Consider the following 21,931-nt stretch of genomic DNA (forward strand, 5'->3'; position numbering starts at 1 on the left):
GAAAAGATTTTCAAGGAAAGTTCCTATATATTACTAAAATCAGTACAAAACAATTTTTTTTTATTTAATTGTGAACCTGTTTATTTTTGGTTATTTGTCAAGTTCATATCTTAAAATTGTCATTATGGTCTGAGAATATTGCTCTCGAAACCGGATTTTAAAGCAATAATTTATTTTTACCATTTTATCCTCCAGATCGTGAAAAACATGCTGTAGATATAACGAATCAATCTAATTTTGCTATGCTAACGTTTTAAAAATAGATAAATTCCAGTTATTTGGTACAATATATCGCACAATTTGCCGTGTTTGAGTTTCAAAGGATAAACAAATCTAACCCTCCTTTCTTGCTAAGTTTGTGCACCCGATACTGAATTTGTTCTCCCACAATTATTTTATGGAGAAAAACAGCATAGTTTCAACACTTTGAAAACATCTTAAAGGAAATTGGCTACATATTACCGAAAAAGGCGAAACATAAAAAAATCGTAGTTAATTCTGAACCTGTTAGGCCCAATAACGCTCGCGCCGATGGCACTTCTGTCTTAGGCCATTATAGCATGACACTATTTGGCCCAGAATTGGCAGCTACTGGCCAGATAATGCAACAGCTGGCAGAAGGTTGGCCAAAATACTTTTTGCATTCAGGTTCATTTTGAGGCAGTCAGTTCTGATATTTGTGCAGTCTTAAAAACGATTGGTTAACTTCTTGTTTCCTTATACTAATGTTAAAGGCATGCGGTTAATTTTGCACTCTTGAACATGATATGTACATAAACATAAACCACGTGATACTAACTCATCCGTATCTTGCCCGGCAGTCAGCATAACATGGCGGGTCAGCTTATTGCAACCTACAACATTCGGTTCCACAAAATTAGGACTTCGTTGTAAACAGAAGGGGAAGCAACAACATCAACAGCAACGGCAACATCAACATCAACATCAACATCAACATCAACAGCAACAGCAACAGCAACAGCAACAGCAACAGCAACAGCAACAGCAACAGCAACAGCAACAGCAACAGCAACAGCAACAGCAACAGCAACAGCAACAGCAACAGCAACAGCAATAGCAACAGCAACAGCAACAGCAACAGCAACAGCAACAGCAACAGCAACAGCAACAGCAACAGCAACAGCAACAGCAAAACAACAACAACAATAATAATATTGTAGCGGAAATGCAATTGACGGACATGTGACTGTTTAGTGTAGTATTTGCATGTGTTTGCTGCGTGGCTGGGCGATCGATGCAAGTGGGCGGAGCTTGGCACTTGCAGTGACTCAGGCTGACATGATACGCGTGCGCAGTGAATCAGGTAAGCGGGGTGCGCGTGCGCAGTTAGCGATCTAGGACCGCATGTGTGTAGAGGCGTGGCACCGGGGGTTGGCGTGGAGCGCATCACGAGTCAGTGTGTTTAGTGAAGTGACTCGAGCAAGACTTGGTATAGTGTTTTATTGTGTAGTGAGACCATCGTTTAGCTAGAGTACGTGTATTGGGTGATTGTCTTTGGGTTAGGGTTCATTGTCAATTTAAGGTCTTAGTCTTGTTATAGTTTTAAGAGTCTGTTTGGCGGTGCTGTCGACGTCGGACGATATACGATCGTAAGTTTGAATTGATTGCATTTATTTGGGTTATCTTGTATTCTTGCAATTTATGTGATATTCCAGGGTGTCTCAGGGGTGTCTATTAATAATAATAAACAACTACTATCAAATCAAAATTTTGCGAAACAATTATTAGTAAGCGAATATTTATTAATAAACAAATTACAAAATTGCCTAGTTGGGCCCTCCCAACTATTCTGCCTAGTTGTGTAACGGACAGTGCCTTTCACAAAACAACACGAAAAATGAAAGCATGGTTAAACAATGGAATCAATGTGTGATGAATAGGTTTTCAAATAGTGGTTTAATCCAAACGAGGCCTGTTTCTTGGTAATTTTACCGAGACGAAGTCGAGGTAAATTATAAAGAACTAGGCCTTTGCGGGTTTATTATTATTATTATTATTATTATTATTATTGGTTTATTAAAAATCAAACGTAGCAGCCAAAAGGCTGAATTGTGTTTAGTTTTACAATATAAAACTACATTCAAACATCAAAAACCAGCAAATATACAATACGAGATTATAAAAATAGAGTAGATGAGAATATAAAATTAAAAAACTGTAAGTATATACATTACAAATATTTACACAATGAAAACAAGTTATCTACAGGCCAGAACAATTATTGGTGATTGAGCAGCTCAACTAGGGAAGGGATGCAACTGTTTTTGAAACGGTTAGTCCTACATTTAATTGTACAAAGTTTATTGGAATTTCTCAGGTTGTTGTTTCTAGGTGGGGGAAGCCATTGTTTATATCTGTTAGAAGTGAGGAGGGATTTACCAAAATTTACGAAGAGCTGCTCAAGTGTAACATCCATGGCAGGGAGGCCAAGCTGGGAATAATCTCAGCAAAAGACTTAGTTTCACAGTAATCGTAGGACAAGATAATACGAAGAGCCTTGCGCTGCAACTTTTCAAGGCATCCAAGTTGAGACTTCGTGAGGCTTGAATACCAGACTGGGCAAGCATACTCAATAGTTGGTCTAACATACATAATATATACACTCAACAAATCAGCATTAGAAGTGCAGCACCGTTTTAATTGGCGCAGAAGGTACAATTTATAGTTGAAGGCTTTGCACATTGAACTTATCTGGGTATCCCATTTAAGATTACTCTGTAGATGAACCCCAAGAATTGTCATACAGCTTGTGTTAGTGAGGTAGTACAGCTGGGGTGCGTTGGAAACAAATACTCAAAGCTTGACACTTGGGAGGATTGATTTTCATGTTGTTAGTGTCAGCCCACTGTTGGAGACAGTCTAATTCGTTTTGCAAACCAATAGCATTCTCAGAGTTTTTAAAAGACTGGCTAAGGGTCATGTCATCTACATACTTATAGTGAGTAACCTCTTGATGATCAGTGACAAAATCATTAAACATGACCAAAAAGGCGATCGGTCCGATTTTGGTACCTTGTGGGACACCGGCTTTGAACAATTAGTTGAAAACCACTAGTTGAAACTCGATTCAACACACTTTGATTCCCATTCATAAATACCTTTTAGGTCAAAGACATCATCACTGTTTGGTCAAAAAGTAAAATAATTGCAACAAATATAATGTTTAAATGATTTATTTCAACACAACCCCCCTCCAGCTATGAAACGGTAAAGCCCTCTGCCGCCCTCGGGTAAACAACTCCTTACAAGGGAATGGTGTGCGCATCGCGCGTATTTGCGTGATGTGGCAAAACTGTTTCAGCCGTTGCTCTCGATCAATATGAATGGAGAAACTGTCTCAAAAGAACATGTGCAAGGTCGCGTGTCACACCCATGAATTAACACTTGTTACCGGTCATGAAAAAAAGGTTTACATCCACCCACGTGAAGCGCTCTACACCAATAGGAATAGCGAAACTGTCTGAGGTATTTATGAATAACAAATAAAATTGGTCCTGGATACAGGTAATGAAAGGTATTTACTTTTGTATGTTATATTTGTTTGTCTTTTTTCGGACACTACAACAATTATAACAAACGGCCGTCCAGGGAAAGCCAAAAGTAAAACAAAAATGTCAACAAACACATGTGCCCTCCCAAACCATGTGCATAAAAAAGAGTTAAGATTGGAAACAACACTGGAAATAAATGTATCAGTACACATACACTTTCATACTCTAGATATTAAGTTTACACTGAGCTATTGCGCAGCCAGCGACTGTTCCATGTGCTTGTGTCTACGGTACGGTAAACAATTCATGAAATGTGTTAAAATGCAATGGAATAATACCAGCATATATAGCTTGAGGTGAGTCGTCAACCAATACAGTCACCATTAATTTCGAAGCCCCATATGATTTTAACACGCTACACGTTCTTAGAAAAAAAAACGCAGGTTGGACTTGGGGTATTTTCTTTCTGTATCAACTAAATTTTGCTTTTGTATTTACTTCACATCTTTATTAACTTTTACTCCTCTTTTGTTTTCATCTCAAAGCGCATAGGGACTTATATGTGATTGTGATATGCGCTCTACAAAAATGGTTCATTATGTGAGATGTAGGTTGGTGATACCAATGATACCATTTACCATCCATAACGTTACATTGACTGTGTCTGAAGAACATACCTGTAACCAGTTGTTCTCAGTGAGATGTTGCTTATGAGTTCCTCAGTGCGCCTCTTGTTTTGTTTAATCTCTTCTTGGTCCATAGAAAATGGCGCATGGCTGCTTGGAGAGCGTTTCGAACTCTTTAAAGGAAACCATACGAGATGGCGGTATTCATGGTTGGATTGCTGTGTTGGGTTTATTTACGTGTTTTGCAGCAAGGGTTGGTGTGACCAAAGGTCTGGGTATGATGTTACCCACCCTACAGGAACAGTTCGTCACTTCCACGTGGTTAATTGGCTGGATGGTTGCTTTTGTTTCGTCTGGTGGGGCGTTCTCGGGTAAGTTTATCTTAAATATTGATGTACTTTTAATTAAACTTTACTGTTTATAAAATAGTTTATTTAAACTTATCTCTTTGCTTATTTGTGTACAAGCCAGTCACAATATGAAACAGTTGGCCCAGTCCACAGTTATTAAGTTAAACTTTTGTGTTTATGGCAAGTGTTGCTGTATTGATTGTTCCCTTGTGGATTTTCATCACTTTGTTGCTCTGTACTCATCATTGTTTTGTTGTCTGATTTCCAAATGAATAATAATACAATAAATATAAATAATAATATCAATTAAAAACTAGACATTAGGTGTTTGTGAACAAACACAAAGCTGTTCCGTGTTGTTTTGCTTGGACCATGTGCTCAAATGACCAAGGAGTCTATAACTGAAACAATTGAAAATAGGTTGTGTATTTCTTAAGATATGGTCTCACTTCCGGTTGACCCGGAAGTATAGGTCAACTTGATGTCAAGGTTTTTTTTTAAATGAATGTCCATGCCCAATGAGTTTAAACATTGGTCGTGTAGTTCTTGAAATTAAGGTGCTGCAAAGATTTCCACTGTAACTTGTCAATAGAGGGCGTTATATAAGTTGAGTGGTATCAACATCTCCTTTTTTTAAGGCAAATAATGTTCAACTGAATTGTTTATCCCCAAAAGTTCAATTAAAAAGTTGAATGAATGTAAAAACTTGTATTTTACTCAGGATTGTTTGATTTGTTTGGTTTATTGAGTACATGACAGTATTATTAGAGTCCATTATCATGTGACAAACTCCTTAGGATGAAATCCCTGTATTTGGTAGTTGGTTTGATGTTTGATCTAGTACGAGTGGATTTCACTGAACTCATAACCACCAAACTCTGTGCTAATGATTACCATTTTCCACTTACTGTGTATTTCAAACATCATGCATGCACACAGGTTATGCTGGGCTAACAATTGAGAAATAATAACAACAACAAAAACAACAACAAAAACAACAACAACAACGACAACGACAACGACAACAACACTGGCAACGGCAACGGCAACAACGGCAACGACGGCGGCGGCGGCAGCGGCGGCAGCGGTGGCAGCGGCAGCGGCGGCAGCACCAGCAGCAGCAGCAGTAGTAGTAGTAGTATATCGACGAAAACAATATCAACAGCTAAAAAAAAAAAGATCGCCTGGACGGATGTAATATATTGTAACTTTGTTCAATTATACTGCTGTCACAATTATAATCAATGTATCATCGCCATGTTTTTTGTTCTTCTTTTCTGAGCAGGGATATTAGCAACGCCACTAAAGGAGAGATTTGGCGCCAGGACTGTGGTGATAGTGAGTGGAATAGTTGCTGGTATCTCTATGATAACTGCGTCATTCCTATCCAGTCTGTACGCAATCACCTTCCTCCTTACTGTTTCAGGTAAAACGTTGCTTAAAATTAACATAAACAAGTTGGATTGAGCTAACAAAACAGTTGCTGACATTGTTACCACTTTATGCAACACACTATATGCATAATCTGACAAACCTGTGTAAGTTTGAGATCGATCGGCCATCTGGTTCACGAGAAAAAAAGTAAAACAAAACGATTGCACATTTTGCATAACACCAAAGCAAGCCTATCGGGAGAGTGTATACACTACAAACAAATGACCTTGTTGAGGCATATTGTCCTCTAACTAAATGTTTTACTTTTTTGATTGGTCGTTTTCGCGGGTTTAAATGTTTGCAGCAGAGATTGTACAGTACGGAGCTTTTAAAGGGACATGCGTAAAAACAAAATTGCGTGCGAACGAAACAAATAATTGGGTGCAAACAAAAACAAGTCCAACGAAGATTTTGATCGTACGCAAGCACATTTTTAGTTCGCAACTGTTTTCGTACGCACGCGTATTTGTTGCGGTTGAACGTAGATTTATTTGTCAGCTCGCATATTTGTTTTTGTTCGCACGCAACTTGTTTTCATTTTTTTTTCACGCATATTATTCCTTAAGCTCCGTATAATAGAGCAATAATGTCTATCGGTCAAACCACACATCAGCTGGACTAACAATCAAGACACTGTAATTGCAACTACATTCAACAAACAGTATGAAGATAGTATGGTATAGTGACTTCTTTAAATTCTACTTCCTGAGGTGCTGAATTTTTTTGAGAACATAGTAAAACAAGTCACGAAAATAACATTAACGGACATTACGAAACATGTGAAACGTCTTTACGTGATACTGGTTTACTCATTCATAAAAACAATTGCAGCACCTTAGCAATTAACATATAAAGGGAAAGTACGCGTTTTGTAATTACTAAAAACAAATATTAACTCAAAAATTTACTTGGTAACGAGCATTGGAGAGCTGTTGTTAGTATACAACATTTCGAGGAACGGCTTCCTCTGAAGTAGTATGTATTTTGAGAAAGTGTTTATTTCTGACTTGAATGTTAAAAGACTTTAAGCTATAAGTATTTTATTTCTAACTGAAAGCACACAAATTTTGTTATCTTTCATCTTTGTCTTGCAACTTCTATGACCAATTTAGCTTAAATTTCCACAGGCTTGTGATGTTATGCTTATGCTGGGATACACCAAGTGAAAAGACTGTGCTTTGACAATTAACAAACGTGTACCTTCCCCTTAAAGAGAGTGGACACTATTGGTAATTGTCAAAGACCAGTCTTCTCACTTCTCACGTAAAATAACAAACCTGTGAAAATTTGAGCTCGATTGGTCGTCGGAGTTGCGAGATAACTATGAAAGAAAAAAACACCCTTGTCACACGAAGTTGTGTGCTTCCAGATGCTTGATTTCGAGACCTCAAGTTCTAAACTTGAGGTCTCGAAATCAAACTCGTGGAAAAGTACTTGTTTCTCAAAAACTATGTTACTTCAAGAGGGAGCCGTTTCTCTCACTGTTTTATACCTCTCCCCATTACTCGTTGACAAATGAGGTTTTATGCTAATAATTACTTTGAGTAACTTCAAATAGTGTCCACTGCCTTTAAAGGTTAACTTTTTATTATCATTATCTTAAAATGGTGTGAGTGTAATTTATGTAAATATGTTGACATTGTTGAAAAAAGTACCTTAATGTTTAGAAAATGTTGAGTATACTTTGTTCCCTCAGCTCTTCAGAGGAATGTTAAAAGTTAAAACTCTTAACATATTTCGTATCTTACTATTCAGGAGCAGCAATTGGCATCACTTACATAATATCGAAGCATCTGGTTGGAAGTTTCTTTACCAAATCACTCACAACAGCCTACGGCTTGGGGTCCATGGGCTCCTCCTTTGCCTTCATTGCTGTTGTGCCATTGATACAGCTTTTCCTAGATATATACGGCTGGAGAGGAACAATGCTACTACTTGGAGCATTATTATTACATATCGCTGTTTGTGGAGCTCTGATGAAACCACCTGCAGCTAGTGGGAGTCGAGATGGTTACGAAGCAGCTCTCACATACGAGGAGCAAGAGACCGGAGAAGACAAAAGGGCACCAAACAACCACTGTGGCTGTTTTAACAAAGTATACTTATTCACTCGTGAAACATTCCAGCGTGGTTTGTTCTCATCCACATCATTTTGGTTTATTGTATTTATATCAACTGTTCGACTAATCACTTACTGTGCTTGGTTAGTCTACTATGTGCAGTATACTACTGTGTATAAAGGATTCACAATGGAAGACGCGTCGAATTTCATCGTTGCTTATGGAATTGGAAGAGCAGTAGCCTGCCTTATGATCGCCCCTATAATTCAGCAAGTGCAATTTGTCAGCAAATACACCTGGCTGGCTATAGCTGTACTTATACTTGTCATTTACTATGCTGTCGACCCATGGTTGATGTCTTACTGGCCAATTACTGGAAATGCTTGTATCTTTGGAATTGCTTTTGCATTGACTTCCATACTCATAGATGTTGTCATAAAGGAAATATTTGGTAAAGAACAGCTGGGCCATGTTCTTGGCTGGATGGGATTTATGACTGGTTTGTCCATAATCCTTCTCCTATATGTCCCAGGTGAGTTTTTGTGTTAAATGAACACGCTGCTTTGGATCGGACAAGTTGGTCATTGAAAAGCGTTTGTAACCGTTTGTTATAAAATGCATATGGGAATTAATATATTTTTAAATTGGAATACAATGATCCACACACGTTTGCGTGTTTGCGTGGTTTTCCTTTTACTTTGCGACCTAACACAGTCGGCCGTTTATGTGAGTCAACAATTTGACCCCCATAAAATGGCCGACCGTGTTTGTCGACGAGGTAAAAGGAAAACCACGCAATTCGAGTTATACTTGTGTGGATCATTATATTATACTTTTAAAATATCTTTATAATCATATGCATTTTACGAACGGTTACAAAAGCTTTTCAAAAACAAACTCGACCGATCCAAGGCAACGTGTTCCTTTAATTGTTAAACCAAATTCATAAATACCTCTGACAGTTTCGATATTACTATTGGTGGAGAGCACGTCGCGTTTTTTTAAACGCTTGATTATGACCAGCTGGAGTTGTTTATAACTGATTTTTCGGATACGTGTGAGCGGGTTAGCCCACACTTTCGTTCCCAGGGGTGATCGATCTCGCCGCGCCTTTTTGACCCATGACTACGAGGATGCATACAACACTACTAGGCGCACGAATGCATATCCGAAAATGGTCTCTGTCATCAAGATAAGACACATGTACAAAGCTCAAGGAAATGACGTCGGTATATTTCGACATGCAAATATCGTCCTGATTAACACAATCAAACTAAGTAGGATTTGAAACTTTGCGTGGTGGAAATACGATATAGAAAGGTTTGCGGTAACACCATGTAATGACTTTCTCTATTGAGTTGGGGTGGTTCTGAAAAGAACCGTTGGTTTCAACTCGACGTTTCGATAAGTATGCTCTGATCGTCTTCTGCAGAAGACGATCAGAGCAGAAGACGATCAGAGCATACTGATCGAAACGTCGAGTTGAAACCAACGGTTCTTTTCAGAATCACCCCAACTCATTAGAGATAGTCATTACATGGTGTTACCGCAAACCTTTCTACAAGCAAACTAACCCAACATATTGATAACAGATTCGTAAATGATTGATAAACGTTCTGCATCGAGTATTTTGTGAGGTGTCTTGGCCGAGTGGCTATATTCAAGTATGGTAAAAATCAATGGAGTGTGGCTTCAGGTCCCGGTAGTAAAGCTTTTGTCCTTGAGCAATATACTTTACTAATGTTTCTTTTCACCAAGTGTTATGTATCTGGCAGTTTGATTTGTTGGTAAGAAAAAGCCTTCGGAGCGCTACCTTTTTCCAGGGAACGGATACATATGAAAGGGGTGTTATTGCCCCGATGACCGGGGCAATATAGTAAAGCGCATTGGGACGGTAGTTGTAAAATTCACTATTGTGTTGTTTATATTTAGTAGTTTTGTCGGGATGGATCCAAACCACTCTCTCGATCAACAAAGCTCACGGCTACACTGGCGAGCTGATGAAATAATGAGTCGCAAATTAATGAATGAATGAACGAAACAGTAAATGAAGGTATGAAACTTAAACATGTGTACGTTTTGTTTGTGCCCACCAGGATTGATATACGACTTAACTGGAGACTACACCGTGGCCTTCAGTCTAATGGCTGGTGCACAATTACTGAGTGTTGCTGCTGCCTTTTGGTTACACTGGAGGCATAAAGGAGAGAAGAGTTTTCGATAAAGACGCCACGCCGTTAGTCTTGTCATGACAGAGTGTTAGCAGAGAATAATTTGGGGGTATGCCGCTTCTCGATTGACCCTCGCTAACTTTCATTTTCCTTAAAGTAACAAATACTGAATGGTGATTGTGGAAACATATTGAAATATTTGTGTCGACAATTTCAGTGAGCGTTATCATCGATTTTTCTTTTTAATCGATTTCATGCTAAAAGTGTCATCGGTGTTGTATTTTTTTTTTCGCGTGTTTTGTATGGTGGATTACATAGTGTTGGCAGTGCCAGCCACTGTTTTATAAACCAATATGTAATGCCCCTTTGACTTATCATTGTTCCATCGTCTTTACGACTTCTTCTGAACCCCTTTTAAACCCTTCTCATCCTGTCCAATAAACTAGAGAGCTTTCGATTTTGGGACGGTAGGAACACAGAGGACGGGAGGTAGCGTTAAGGCCGAGTCACACAGTGACTGCAGCGATAACTAAAATGTTAACGATAACGACGCAAAGAGGAGACATTGTATTGGTTAATTAATTGCTCTACACAGAAAACGCCCATGCTTCAAGGGCGTGCATTTCTAACGTTCTCGTTTCCATTCTCTTATAAAGGCGTGTGCTCACGATTGAACGCCCCCGCCCTGTATGATGTGGACCGCACGGTAACATACTTGGCTTGAGTCCCATTCCAATGAGGTTCATTTTATGTCCAGTCCCATCATCTTGACACCAGGAAAATTTTGAGCGGCCGGCATCCCCAGCCATATGCCTGGCCATTCTCGGGACCGGGTGGTGTCATGTTTACGCGTTGTTGTGGTTTTTATTAACTGCACCGAACCGTGATCTTGTGAGCCCTTTCACCGTTAGACTTGATTCAATGTCCGTTCTCGTGCGAGAGGTCCCTTGTCACATCCGCCGCCACAATGTAGCTACACTGGTCCCGAGAAAGGTACGGAACAGTTTGGGGGTGATCGGCTGCACAAAACAAATGTTCATTTGTGGGCGATGGGACTGAAAAAAAACTGTCACGGAACTGCGACTTGAGTCAAGTCAATGTCAAAAGGAACAATAAAACAACGTGTGCAAAATTCTACGATTTGTTCTTCTCCAAATCATGATAAAGCTGTGATGTCCTTGGTATGGGTGGTTCATGTTAAAATGGGTTGATCCAATTGTGTGCGAAGGTTGAAAAAAAAAATAATATAATAATTAGTTTCCTTTTGTGTAAGGGTTTTCGTGGAGAATTATTTGTGAGCCGGGAATTTTTGCAAAAGAGCTGGACAACACCTTATTGGGAACTATACAAGGTAATAAGCATTTTAGTTTGTTTAGACTGAGTTGTCCGCATGAATATAGTCTGATTAGTGATCGATAACTAATACGCAAAATCACCTTGATGTTGCAGTGTTAAAGTAGGTCGGTACAGTGACTGTGTAATTGCCTTCGACGCGTTCCTTTTAGAGAAAACAAACGGAGCGGAACAAATTGACTTATTTTATTTACTGACGTGCATGCAGCTATAGCACAAAAACAATTACGCTTGTCACCACGTAATTGAATTGTAAAAGTAGGTCGGTACAGTACCCTTGGATGTGAAATTGCCTCTGTTGTGTTCCGTTTACAAAACTAAATAAATGGAGCGGAACAAATTTACTTCTCTTTTCTGACGTACATGCAGCTATATAGCGCTAAAGATCTCATAACAAAAACAATTATGATTTCCACCACGTAATTGCAGTCTACACACCTCGGTATTGTGCCACCTTGGCTGTTAATTGTTTTTTTTTGCAACGTTTTTTTTTACAGAAAACAAATTGAGCGGAACAATTGCTCTCATCTCGGTTCTGACGTGCATGAACCGCTTTTTATTCCAGTAAAAACCAAAACAAATACGCGAACAAAAAACTTTTAGTTTCTCTGTAAACGTATGTCGGTTTTAAGAGTCAGTCAGCGTATAACAATATTTGTGAGCATATGGGTGTGTATTCGTTTATCTTCCATGGGTTGACCCCTGTCTACGTCTGCCCAGGTACGTTCGAATAGCTTTGACGGGGCTCACCCGGGTCGGCCCCCAGTGCCCTGCTTGTGGAGTGGGTCACTTTGGTGACCTGATGAGTATGCCATCACCACGAGAGGGCGAGTGTGATCGTTCGATTAGCTCTATTTGCGTTATATATGCGTTGTTATAGTTTTGGCAAACGCTACAGTGTGACTTGGCCTTACAGACACTTGACACCATTGTAAATTGTTAACACACAGTCGGTGTATCTCACCATATATTTAAAATAACAAACCTGTGAAAATTTGAGCTCACTCGGTCGTCGTTGTTGCGAGATATTTTTGAAAGAAAAAAAAACAACCTTGTAACACGTAGTTGATTGCTTTCAGATGTTTGATTTCGGGACCTAAAATTCTAAATATGAGGTTTTGAAATCAATTTCGTGGAAAATTACTTCTTTCTCGAAAACTACGTCACTTCAAAGGGAGCCGTTTATAACGGTGTTGTATACCATCAACCTCTCCCCATTACTTACAAGAAAGGTGTTATGCTTATAAATATTTTGAGAAATTACCAATAGTGTCCACTGCCTTTAAATAATAGGCCGATACAGCGTCCTTGGCTGTGTAATTGCTTTCGCTACGTTCCTTTTGCAGAAAAACAAAAGGAGCATAATACAGTGATTTGGTCTGAAGCACACAGGAAAACCTAATAAATTGTATTACACACGCAATCGAAATTGACCCATAATTGGACAGCCAATCAAAACCCGCCACAGTCGTCTGTTTCTTTATAGACAAGCCTTAAATACTGTTTGGTCACTCGTTTCTATCTCACTGCTGTGAATACGGTGAACGGTGAAGTCAATGAGTGAAGCTTACTCAATTACACATGTGTGCAGCAACAACTTCTGTTCAATTAATTGCTTAATTTGAAGAAATATATAAATAACTGCCTGATTCATTTCTTCTAAAAGTTATTACGAATAATAGTATACACAAACGATCATCATGGAAGTCATTATCGCAACTTTGTTTATGTTTGTACTGATTCAAACATGCCATGGTGCAAACCCACAGCGGTTCATCGAAACATTCTACTTGGCTGAAAACCGTGCCTTACTGAATCAAGTGTTTCAGTTGAAGACTGTATCTTCTTCTGTGATCTGTGGGCGAGACTGCTCTTTAAACCCACAGTGTGCATCATTCAACTACCAAATAGATAACAATGGTTGTGCATTTAACAATATCACCAGAGCAAACAGCCCTGTTGACTTTATCGAATCACAAGGAAGTGTCTACTATGATGAAAGGGTGGACACTTTTTCTTTTTTCCGTTCCGAACGTGAAGAAGTATAGCAGTTGTACTAAGTTATATCAAGCCGGTTACCGTGACAATGGCATGTACAAAATCTACCCTGCAAGTCTAAATGCTGGGTTACAGGTCTACTGTGATATGGAAACAGATGGAGGAGGCTGGATCGTCTTCCAGAGGAGACACGATGGCTCTGTTGACTTTTACCGCACCTGGTCTGAATACGCATCTGGCTTTGGTGACATGCAAAATGAGTTCTGGTTGGGGAATGACATCCTGCGTGCCCTTACTGGAACGGGTCAATGGGAGCTCAGAGTAGATATGGATAATTGGCAGTCCACTGCAGTTTGGGCTTCTTATGGTGAGTTTGCTGTTACAGGTGACAAGTACACTCTCAATGTTGGTTCATATGATGCTCAGAGTACAACAAGTGATTCAATGTTTGGTCATAATGGCCAACCATTCACAGCGAAGGATCAGGACAATGACGGAGATACCATTGCCAACTGCGCAGAGCTATGGGAAGGTGCCTGGTGGTTTACAAGCTGCTACATGTCCCATCTGAATGGTAAATACTATCCACAGGAAGATGTTCCATTCGGACGTGGAGTAAAATGGGCAGGTTGGTGGTATGGATCAGATTATTTCTCCCTGAAGAAATGCAGCATGAAAATACGGCAAGTTTTGTAACTCATTAAACGAACAAGCTTTACTTAAAAAGACACAGGACAACTTCGGTATTGCCATCGACGTGTCTCCTAATTTGGTATATCTCAACATATGCCCAGCGTAACAAACCTTAAAAAAATGAACTCAAATGGTCGTCGAAGTTGCATGATAATATTGACACCAACAACAACACTTGTCGCACGAAGTTGTGTGATTTGAGATGCTTTAATTCGATACCTTAAAATCAAATTTACGTGTTTAAGTGAGAAACAACCTCTTTCTCGAAAACGACGTTACTTCGGTGGGAGCCGTTTATCGCAATGTTTTGTAATATCATTGATCGTCAAGAAGTAAGTTGTTATGCTTACAGTTATTTTAAAGGAAGTCGTTGCCTTGGATCGGGTCGAGTTGGTCTTTGAAAGGCGTTTGTAACCGTTTGTTATAAAATGCATATGGGTAGAAAGATGTTGTAAAAGTAGAATACAATGATCCGCACAAACATGCTTCGAAATTGCACGGTTTTCATTTTACCTCGTCGACTAACACGATCGGCCATTTAGGGGAGTCAAATTTTTGACTTCCATAAATGGCCGACCGTGTTAGTTCGCACAGTAAAAGGAAAACCACGCAATTTCGAGGCAAACTTGTGTGGATCATTGTATTCTACTTTTAAGACATCTTTCCAACCATATGCAATTTATAAACAAAGGTTACAAACGCTTTGTATAGACCAACTCGACCCGATCCAAGGCAACGTGTTCCTTTAAGCAATTGTCAATAGTGTCCAGTGCCTTTAAAGGCAATAGTGGCATATGTAGTTGACTATAATACCAATATTCTCACTTGGTATAACCCAACACTATGCATAACCAAAAACATTCTTTAAAAATGTGACCCATTTGGTCATCGAAGTTGCAAGAGAACTGCCGGCTTTTATATGCCTACTAAAATGTGCAGCTGGCGTTTTTGATTATTTTTGTGAGAAATTACTCATCTCTCAAAAACGTACTTCAGAGTGAGCCGTTTATAAATAATATGTTCAATAGCTCCCTGTTGCTCGTTAACATTTTGTTGAGACTTGACATAACACTAAATTGAATAAACACCAATGGTGTCTAGTGCCTTAAATAAACATTATGAGAACGAATTTACAACTATTTATATAAGTGATCATCGCAAAATGCATCACTGCCCCAAAGTATTCAATCTGAAGTACCTTGATGACTGATTTAATAAATAAATTAATGTCAGAGATAACAATGATATAAAACTCATTGATTTAAAGGTACACGTTGCCTTGGATCGGTCGAGTTGGTCTTTGTAAAAGGGTTTGTAACCGTTTGTTATCAAATGCATATGGATAGATGTATGTCGTAAAAGTAGAATACAATGATCCACACAAACATGCCTCAAAATTGCACGGTTTTCCTTTTACATCGTCAGATAACACGGTCCGCCATTTATGGCCGACCGTGTAAGTTCGCAAAGTAACAGGAAAACCACGCAATTTCAAGGCAAATTTGTGTGGATCATTGTATTCTACTTTTAAAACATCTTTCTCACCATATTCGTTTTATAACACACGGTTAATTTTTTGTTTATAGACCAACTCGTCCGATCCAAGGCAACGTGTTTCTTTAACAATTGGAAGTAGTCGAGTTGAAGGAACATGTGATTGGTGACAACAGTTCCTAAATAATTGGTTTGTACATTCTAAAATAAATATCCAGTGCAGATTATTTTTTTTTTGTTAACATTTTGACTCCAAAAAGGTACAAGTTTTCCGAACAAACACTTGGTCGTTTCCAACCACCCTGTGTTTAAAGCGGGAAACCCGTTGGAATTCCGAGTGTTCTGGTCAACTAATGTTTGTTGTAGAAATGAATGGCATGTAGTATAAAAAACAAAACAATCAATAACACAGCAAAATATTACCCTTTTTGTTAATCAATGTCTATATAATAGAGGTTAAATTTGCATCGGGGATAAATAAAATTAATTTTATTTTTTTACCCAAACACTGGTGTGTGTTAGCACTGTATAATCAGTACTTTTCCGAGTCCTGTGAAATAAATACCACAGGCATATTACTCGGGTGGGATTCGAACCCACGACCCTTGCAATTCTAAAGTAGTATTAATCAATGTGTGTTGCATATTGCACATTTTCAAATCAAAAATGTATTATTGTCATTGCCTTTAAGAAACTACATGTTGAGAAGTTGCTTCTGTTTCATTGTGCTTAATTGTGTTTAACTTAAATTTAAATGTGTGGAACCTAGATTAGAAAAAAAGTAAAACAAGACAATCTTAAAAACTATAAACAAGCTAAATTCAAGGACAACAAATGAAAATGGGTCCGAAGAAATTGTTGCAAAGATCAATACAACAATATCCATTCTCAAAATAAAATTGAAGTGTTGTATACATTTGATGAAGCAGATATATCATTAACAATGAACTGCTAACTACAACATTATTGTGTTGTTGTCAGAGTTTTTAAGTTATTAAATTATAGAAGAATTTTAGATTTAGTACGAACAAAAAAAAATATGACTGAAGCCGTGTTCTTATCAAGGGATACAAAACTATCGATCAGAGAAACTGATTGGAATGTAAAGAACATTACAACAGCCGATTTCCTTTTCAGGAATAATCAAAATGTGGATAACACATTAATTGTGAACCGCTGATTTACACAAGTTGTTGAGCGTTTAAGAAAGTAAGTTTTGAAGAATGTCATTATCTTTTATTTTACTTAATTGCAAATTTATCTGTGTAAGCTTCAGGTAGAAATTAAATATTAAATGACTATAATCGTTTACTCATCCAAGGATACAACCAAAATATGGATCAGAAAATATAATTTAAAACATGAGTTCAACAGCAACAATCAATGCTGGAATATTTCGCATGTGGTTTACAGTTGATGAAGGGATTGACACATTAAGTTAGAAGTGGTAGTTGAAACATTTGTCGTTGGGAGAGTGTTGAAAAAAGTACATACTGAAGAAGGTTGATCTCTTGTAATATGCTTAATTGTCTTTATCTGTTTTACATATGTGTTTATCTTAGATTCGAACAAAACTTATTTTATGTCAATAAACATGTACTCATCCGAAAAAAAAAAAAAAAAAAAAAAAAAAAAAACGGTTGATAATAAATAATTGCAAAGATCAGTAAAACAGCAACACTCCATTTCAGGAATAATCGCTGACGTGGTTTAAGATTTAAAAATCACATCACTTGTGATCTGCTAATTAAACAAAAAATTGTTAGAATGTTTAAGAAAGTATATTATTTTGAAGATAGTTGTTTTCTTTAAAAAAATCTTAACTTTCTGCATTTGTTTTTTTTCTTTGTGGACCTTAGATTAGAAAAAAAATATATATAAGATGATTATCATCTTATTAGATGGTTATAAAAGTTACGCAGCCAAGTAAACAAACATAAGGGTCAGAAGATCAGAAGAAATGAATGCAACTAACAGTAAAACAGCAACGAAGTCCTTTGTTTAGCACTAAAAGTTTGATTTAAACAATATATGAAGCAGATCTCAACTTTGCGGACTGCAATTGTTTTACATGTGTAGTTGTTGGTGTGTTTAAGAATGAAATTGTTACGAATGTTTTTTTGTTTTTTTAATTAATCGTGCAACTCTTAATTTATTATAAGTTAGCCTTATATATAAAACAAAACACAAACCTGTTGAAATATTTAAAACGTTTACTCATACATGGCCTTTTTCAGAACTATGGAACCTAAGACAATACAAAACGCCGCTACTAAGCGGTTTAGAGCTTAGAACCTAAGTTGTACAAGTTGTCTTAGTACGTAAGACACTACATTATTTGCTACTCTTACCAATGAGTAAACTGGTACATATAAGTGTGACGTTTAATTTTGTTGTGATCAATTACCGAACTTTGCGCCCAATGAGGCTGCCGGCAATGCACCTCTGAATGATCAGCAACAATGCGATTTGATAACAAAATAAAATACCGTCATAAATGGCTCTTACTCTTAACACCATCTGTAACGCCCAAAGTCAGAAAACTTTGTTTCTGTTAGTTGAGGGCGCTGTTTGGGTCGAGCTTATGCTTCTGGGTACTAACAGCCATGGTTTAGTTCCACGATTTGTTCCTAGTCAAGGCCCATTTTTTTCGCCCGAAGTTTACATTCCCGCCAAGGTTTTTTAAACGGTATGTTCATTGATTTTATTGCCACTACATTATAGAGCTGATTGAGTGATGGTGTTATATTTAGTTACTGATTTGAAACCTAACATATTTTTTTTGACAAACCGTTTAATTTGGTTGCACATATAAATGGGGAATGTTATTCGGGTTCTTACATGCATAATTTCATTGGCTGGTACACACAGGGTATATGCTAGTCAGTTGCTAATAATATTGTGTTTAAGTGGTAATTCTAGCCCTGGGTTTTATATGTCAAAGTTAGTATATGACTCGCTTCATTCCATTCACTCCGTGCACACGGGTCAATGTAAACATTGCTCTTATTCATACATTCATTTGCATAATTATTAGGGTAGTTTGTGTCAGGTCCAATTTGTACAATCACTGAGTATTTCTCGTGACATATAATTTCGTTTCTATTTTCATTGTAGTTAATCTGTGATGGTCTCCATGTCAACTAGGTTTATTAACCAGAAGAAGAATTATTAAAGAAACTGGATGTCTTGAACTCGAAGCACAGCATTTTTTTTTTTTACTTTTGTAGATCAGCCATCAATCATTCTGCCGAAAAAAAGTACGGATACGCAATTATATATTTGAAAATACCGACAATTAAAAGCTATTCTTCTTTAAAGGCACATGGAAATATAATTTTCTTTTCTTCAAACATTAGAGTATTTGTTAATGAACATTACAATATGTCTGTGAGTAATCGTTTTTAATAACGATTTATATGTTTACACAAAATAGATAAAGTTGTTTTGGGGTGACTTCCCCGCCAACCCCTTTTGTGACTTCAATCTATGCAGACGTTGCCTCAATCGAACATCGAACACACGTACGTGCAAGTACATGCAAGTCCTAGTCGTGAGTTCGTACGTTTCGAAAAAAGAAAAATTATTGCATTTTTCCGGCAATGTCGACCAGGTGTATTGCTGCTGGATGCAGCAAAACAACTAAAGATAGGGTCAGTTTGCAAAGGGGTCCGGTCCGACGTCTTTTTCAGCACTTCGATCCGTCGTGCTTTGAGAATCCGGAAAACACCGCACATTTTGACATGAAGAGAAAAGTTATTTTCTAAAACATGACGCCACCCCAACAATTTTTCCAGATAACTGGAACTCGAATAAGATACCTGAAAGACGTGACGAACCTTAATAAGCAGTTGCCTTACGTGAACAAAATCGGGTATTGTTCCAACTGTGAGGGCATCTTTAGCTTGCGCTAATCGTCACTATTTTGTGTTGGCACTGCATGCGATTCACCGTCCCCACAGCAGCCATACAGTGCGTGCATTTTGCTTCGTGACCGTAGTTTTGTAGGTACGTAAGCATCATACCGATCGGGTATCAAGACGCAGTGTACGGGGCCAGACTATACAATTTCTCTTCAAATATCGCGCCTCGATTGACGTCACGAACAGCGCCCTCTCGGGTCGGGCTTTCTTTTAAATTGGTGAATAAAATGGAAACTAATTTTGTAGAACCTTAGCTCCTTGTTTATTTATGTTCCACTCATCAAAACACATATTTTAGTGACAAAAGCTTTATTTTGACAAAATACCACTTCCAGGTGACTTAAATGCATTCATTGGTAGGTATACATAAGACGACGATGTTGTAATTGAATGTGTTACAAACAACCAAATGCATTGTTACTAAAGCTGTAATGGACCGTGCAAGTGTCGCTCGTTTTCGCAGGTTTGACCAACTAAAATTCGGTTTGTCATTAATGGCTACGCACTGAAAATACTTGAATACACTCTTAGAGGATTTTGGTACTTTTTTAACACAGCACACAATGTTCACATTATTTACAGTTAAATTTTAACCGTAAAATATCAGTTGCTGAGGTGCTGTAGTTTTTGAGAAATTAGTAAAACATTGTCATGAAAATACGTTTACAGGCTAAAATAATGTTCGTCTCATGATCACTGAGACGAATATTATTCTTATTACATTGTTTTACTCATTTCTCAAAAACAACAGCACCTCAGCAAGTAATATTTTCAGGGAAGCTTTCTACTATCATTATTGTCAAGCTGTGGACATTGTGTTTTTTGTGCTACAAAAAGTACATAGACCCTTTATCTTGCACGGTCTCTAGATGTACCTGAGCATTCTGGATTGAATAACCATTGTTGTGAGAATAACCATTGTTGTGAGAAAATAAACCAAAGCATTGATAAAAGTGAACAGATGTCTTTGATTGAATTTGAGTAAACGGTGTTCATTTGTCAAAGTTATGTTATGAGAAATTGTTTAACGATGTCGTTTGAACAATGTATTTAAGATACAGGCGTAACTTTATTGATAGTACATGATATGAGTAATCAGACAAAATAAAAGGAAACAACCTTGGACGAAGACATGCTTACTTAGAACAGACTAAAATAATGTTAAAAAGCTAAACCTGTTACACAAAATAGTACTTACATCCCAGATAGCAAGCACACGTTGGGCCAATGTTGGCACACGAGTAGTTTTGTTGGTACACGGTCGGTGTCGGTTGAATTACTTTGGGCCGACGATGTCCCAATGTAAGAAGAGAATTGTTTTCTGTTGGCTTGGTTTTAATCATTGGCCCAACGTTGGCACGATTTGTATCTTCCTTCGTAAAAAGCACATGCGTTGGACCAACGTTGGCCAAACACCATTGGCTCTAGGTTGGCGTAATAACAAAGTTGGTTAAATGTTGGCCCATAGTTGGCCCAAATTGGTTTGTTTTAAGAGAAGTCACAGTGGGCCTTCTGTTGGCGCATTTCTTTGTTATGATAATCTTATCTACGTTGGCCCCATATCGCTAAAATTATGTAATTGGCCCAACATTGGCACGATTTGTATCTTACTTCGTTAAAAGCACATGCGTCGGACCAACGTTGGCCAAACACCATTGGCTCTAGGTTGGCGTTGTAAGAAAGTTGGTTAAATGTTGGCCCAATATTGGTCTGTGATCAGAGAAGTCACCGTGGGCCCTCTGTTGGCGCAGTTATTTGTAATGATGATCTTATCTACGTTTGCCCCATATCGCTAAAATTATGTAGTTGGCCCAACATTGGCACGATTTGTATCTTCCTTCGTTAAAAGCACATGCGTTGGACCAACGTTGGCGAAACACCATTGGATCTAGGTTGGCGTAATAAGAAAGTTGGTTAAATGTTGGCCCATAGTTGGCCCAAATTGGTTTGTTTTAAGAGAAGTCACCTTGGGCCCTCTGTTGGCGCAGTTTAGGATGATCTAACCTGCGGCGACCGTACCCTATCGCTTTTGGCCAAAATGTTTACACGATTTGTATAATTATTCATTCATTAAAAGCAAGGGCGTTGTACCAACGTTGGTCAAACATTAATGGCTCTAGGTTGGCCTGTTAAGAGAGTTAGGCACCATGCCTCAGTGTTGAGCCAGTTGGCGCAGTTGTGTTGAAATGGCTTATAGGGCAGTGGTTGGTCCAATGTTGGGCGGTTGGTTGTTGGGAATTGTGCAAAGATTTTACTGTAGTGTTGGCCCAAAGTAGGCCCGTACAAAATGTTGGCGCTGTATTTTGCAAGCGAAACT

General features: G+C 38.1%; 2 protein-coding genes across 2 annotated transcripts; both read left to right on the forward strand.

Annotated features, from left to right (window-relative positions):
* The first annotated feature begins 1,503 nt into the window (after positions 1–1,503).
* Positions 1,504–10,213, forward strand: LOC139942960 (monocarboxylate transporter 12-like). Its single transcript, XM_071939784.1, has 5 exons — positions 1,504–1,610; positions 4,275–4,509; positions 5,774–5,914; positions 7,678–8,514; positions 10,079–10,213. Exons 2-5 carry the CDS (start codon positions 4,278–4,280, stop codon positions 10,204–10,206), a joined length of 1,338 nt encoding a protein of 445 aa, XP_071795885.1. The 5' UTR covers positions 1,504–1,610; positions 4,275–4,277; the 3' UTR covers positions 10,207–10,213.
* Positions 10,214–13,423: 3,210 nt separating this feature from the next.
* LOC139942705 (ryncolin-1-like) lies at positions 13,424–14,200 on the forward strand. The gene has a single exon (XM_071939505.1). It carries the CDS (start codon positions 13,424–13,426, stop codon positions 14,198–14,200), a length of 777 nt encoding a protein of 258 aa, XP_071795606.1.
* Positions 14,201–21,931: the final 7,731 nt, after the last annotated feature.

This window comes from Asterias amurensis, chromosome 10 (genome assembly GCF_032118995.1).
Source record: "Asterias amurensis chromosome 10, ASM3211899v1".
Lineage (NCBI taxonomy): Eukaryota > Metazoa > Echinodermata > Asteroidea > Forcipulatida > Asteriidae > Asterias > Asterias amurensis.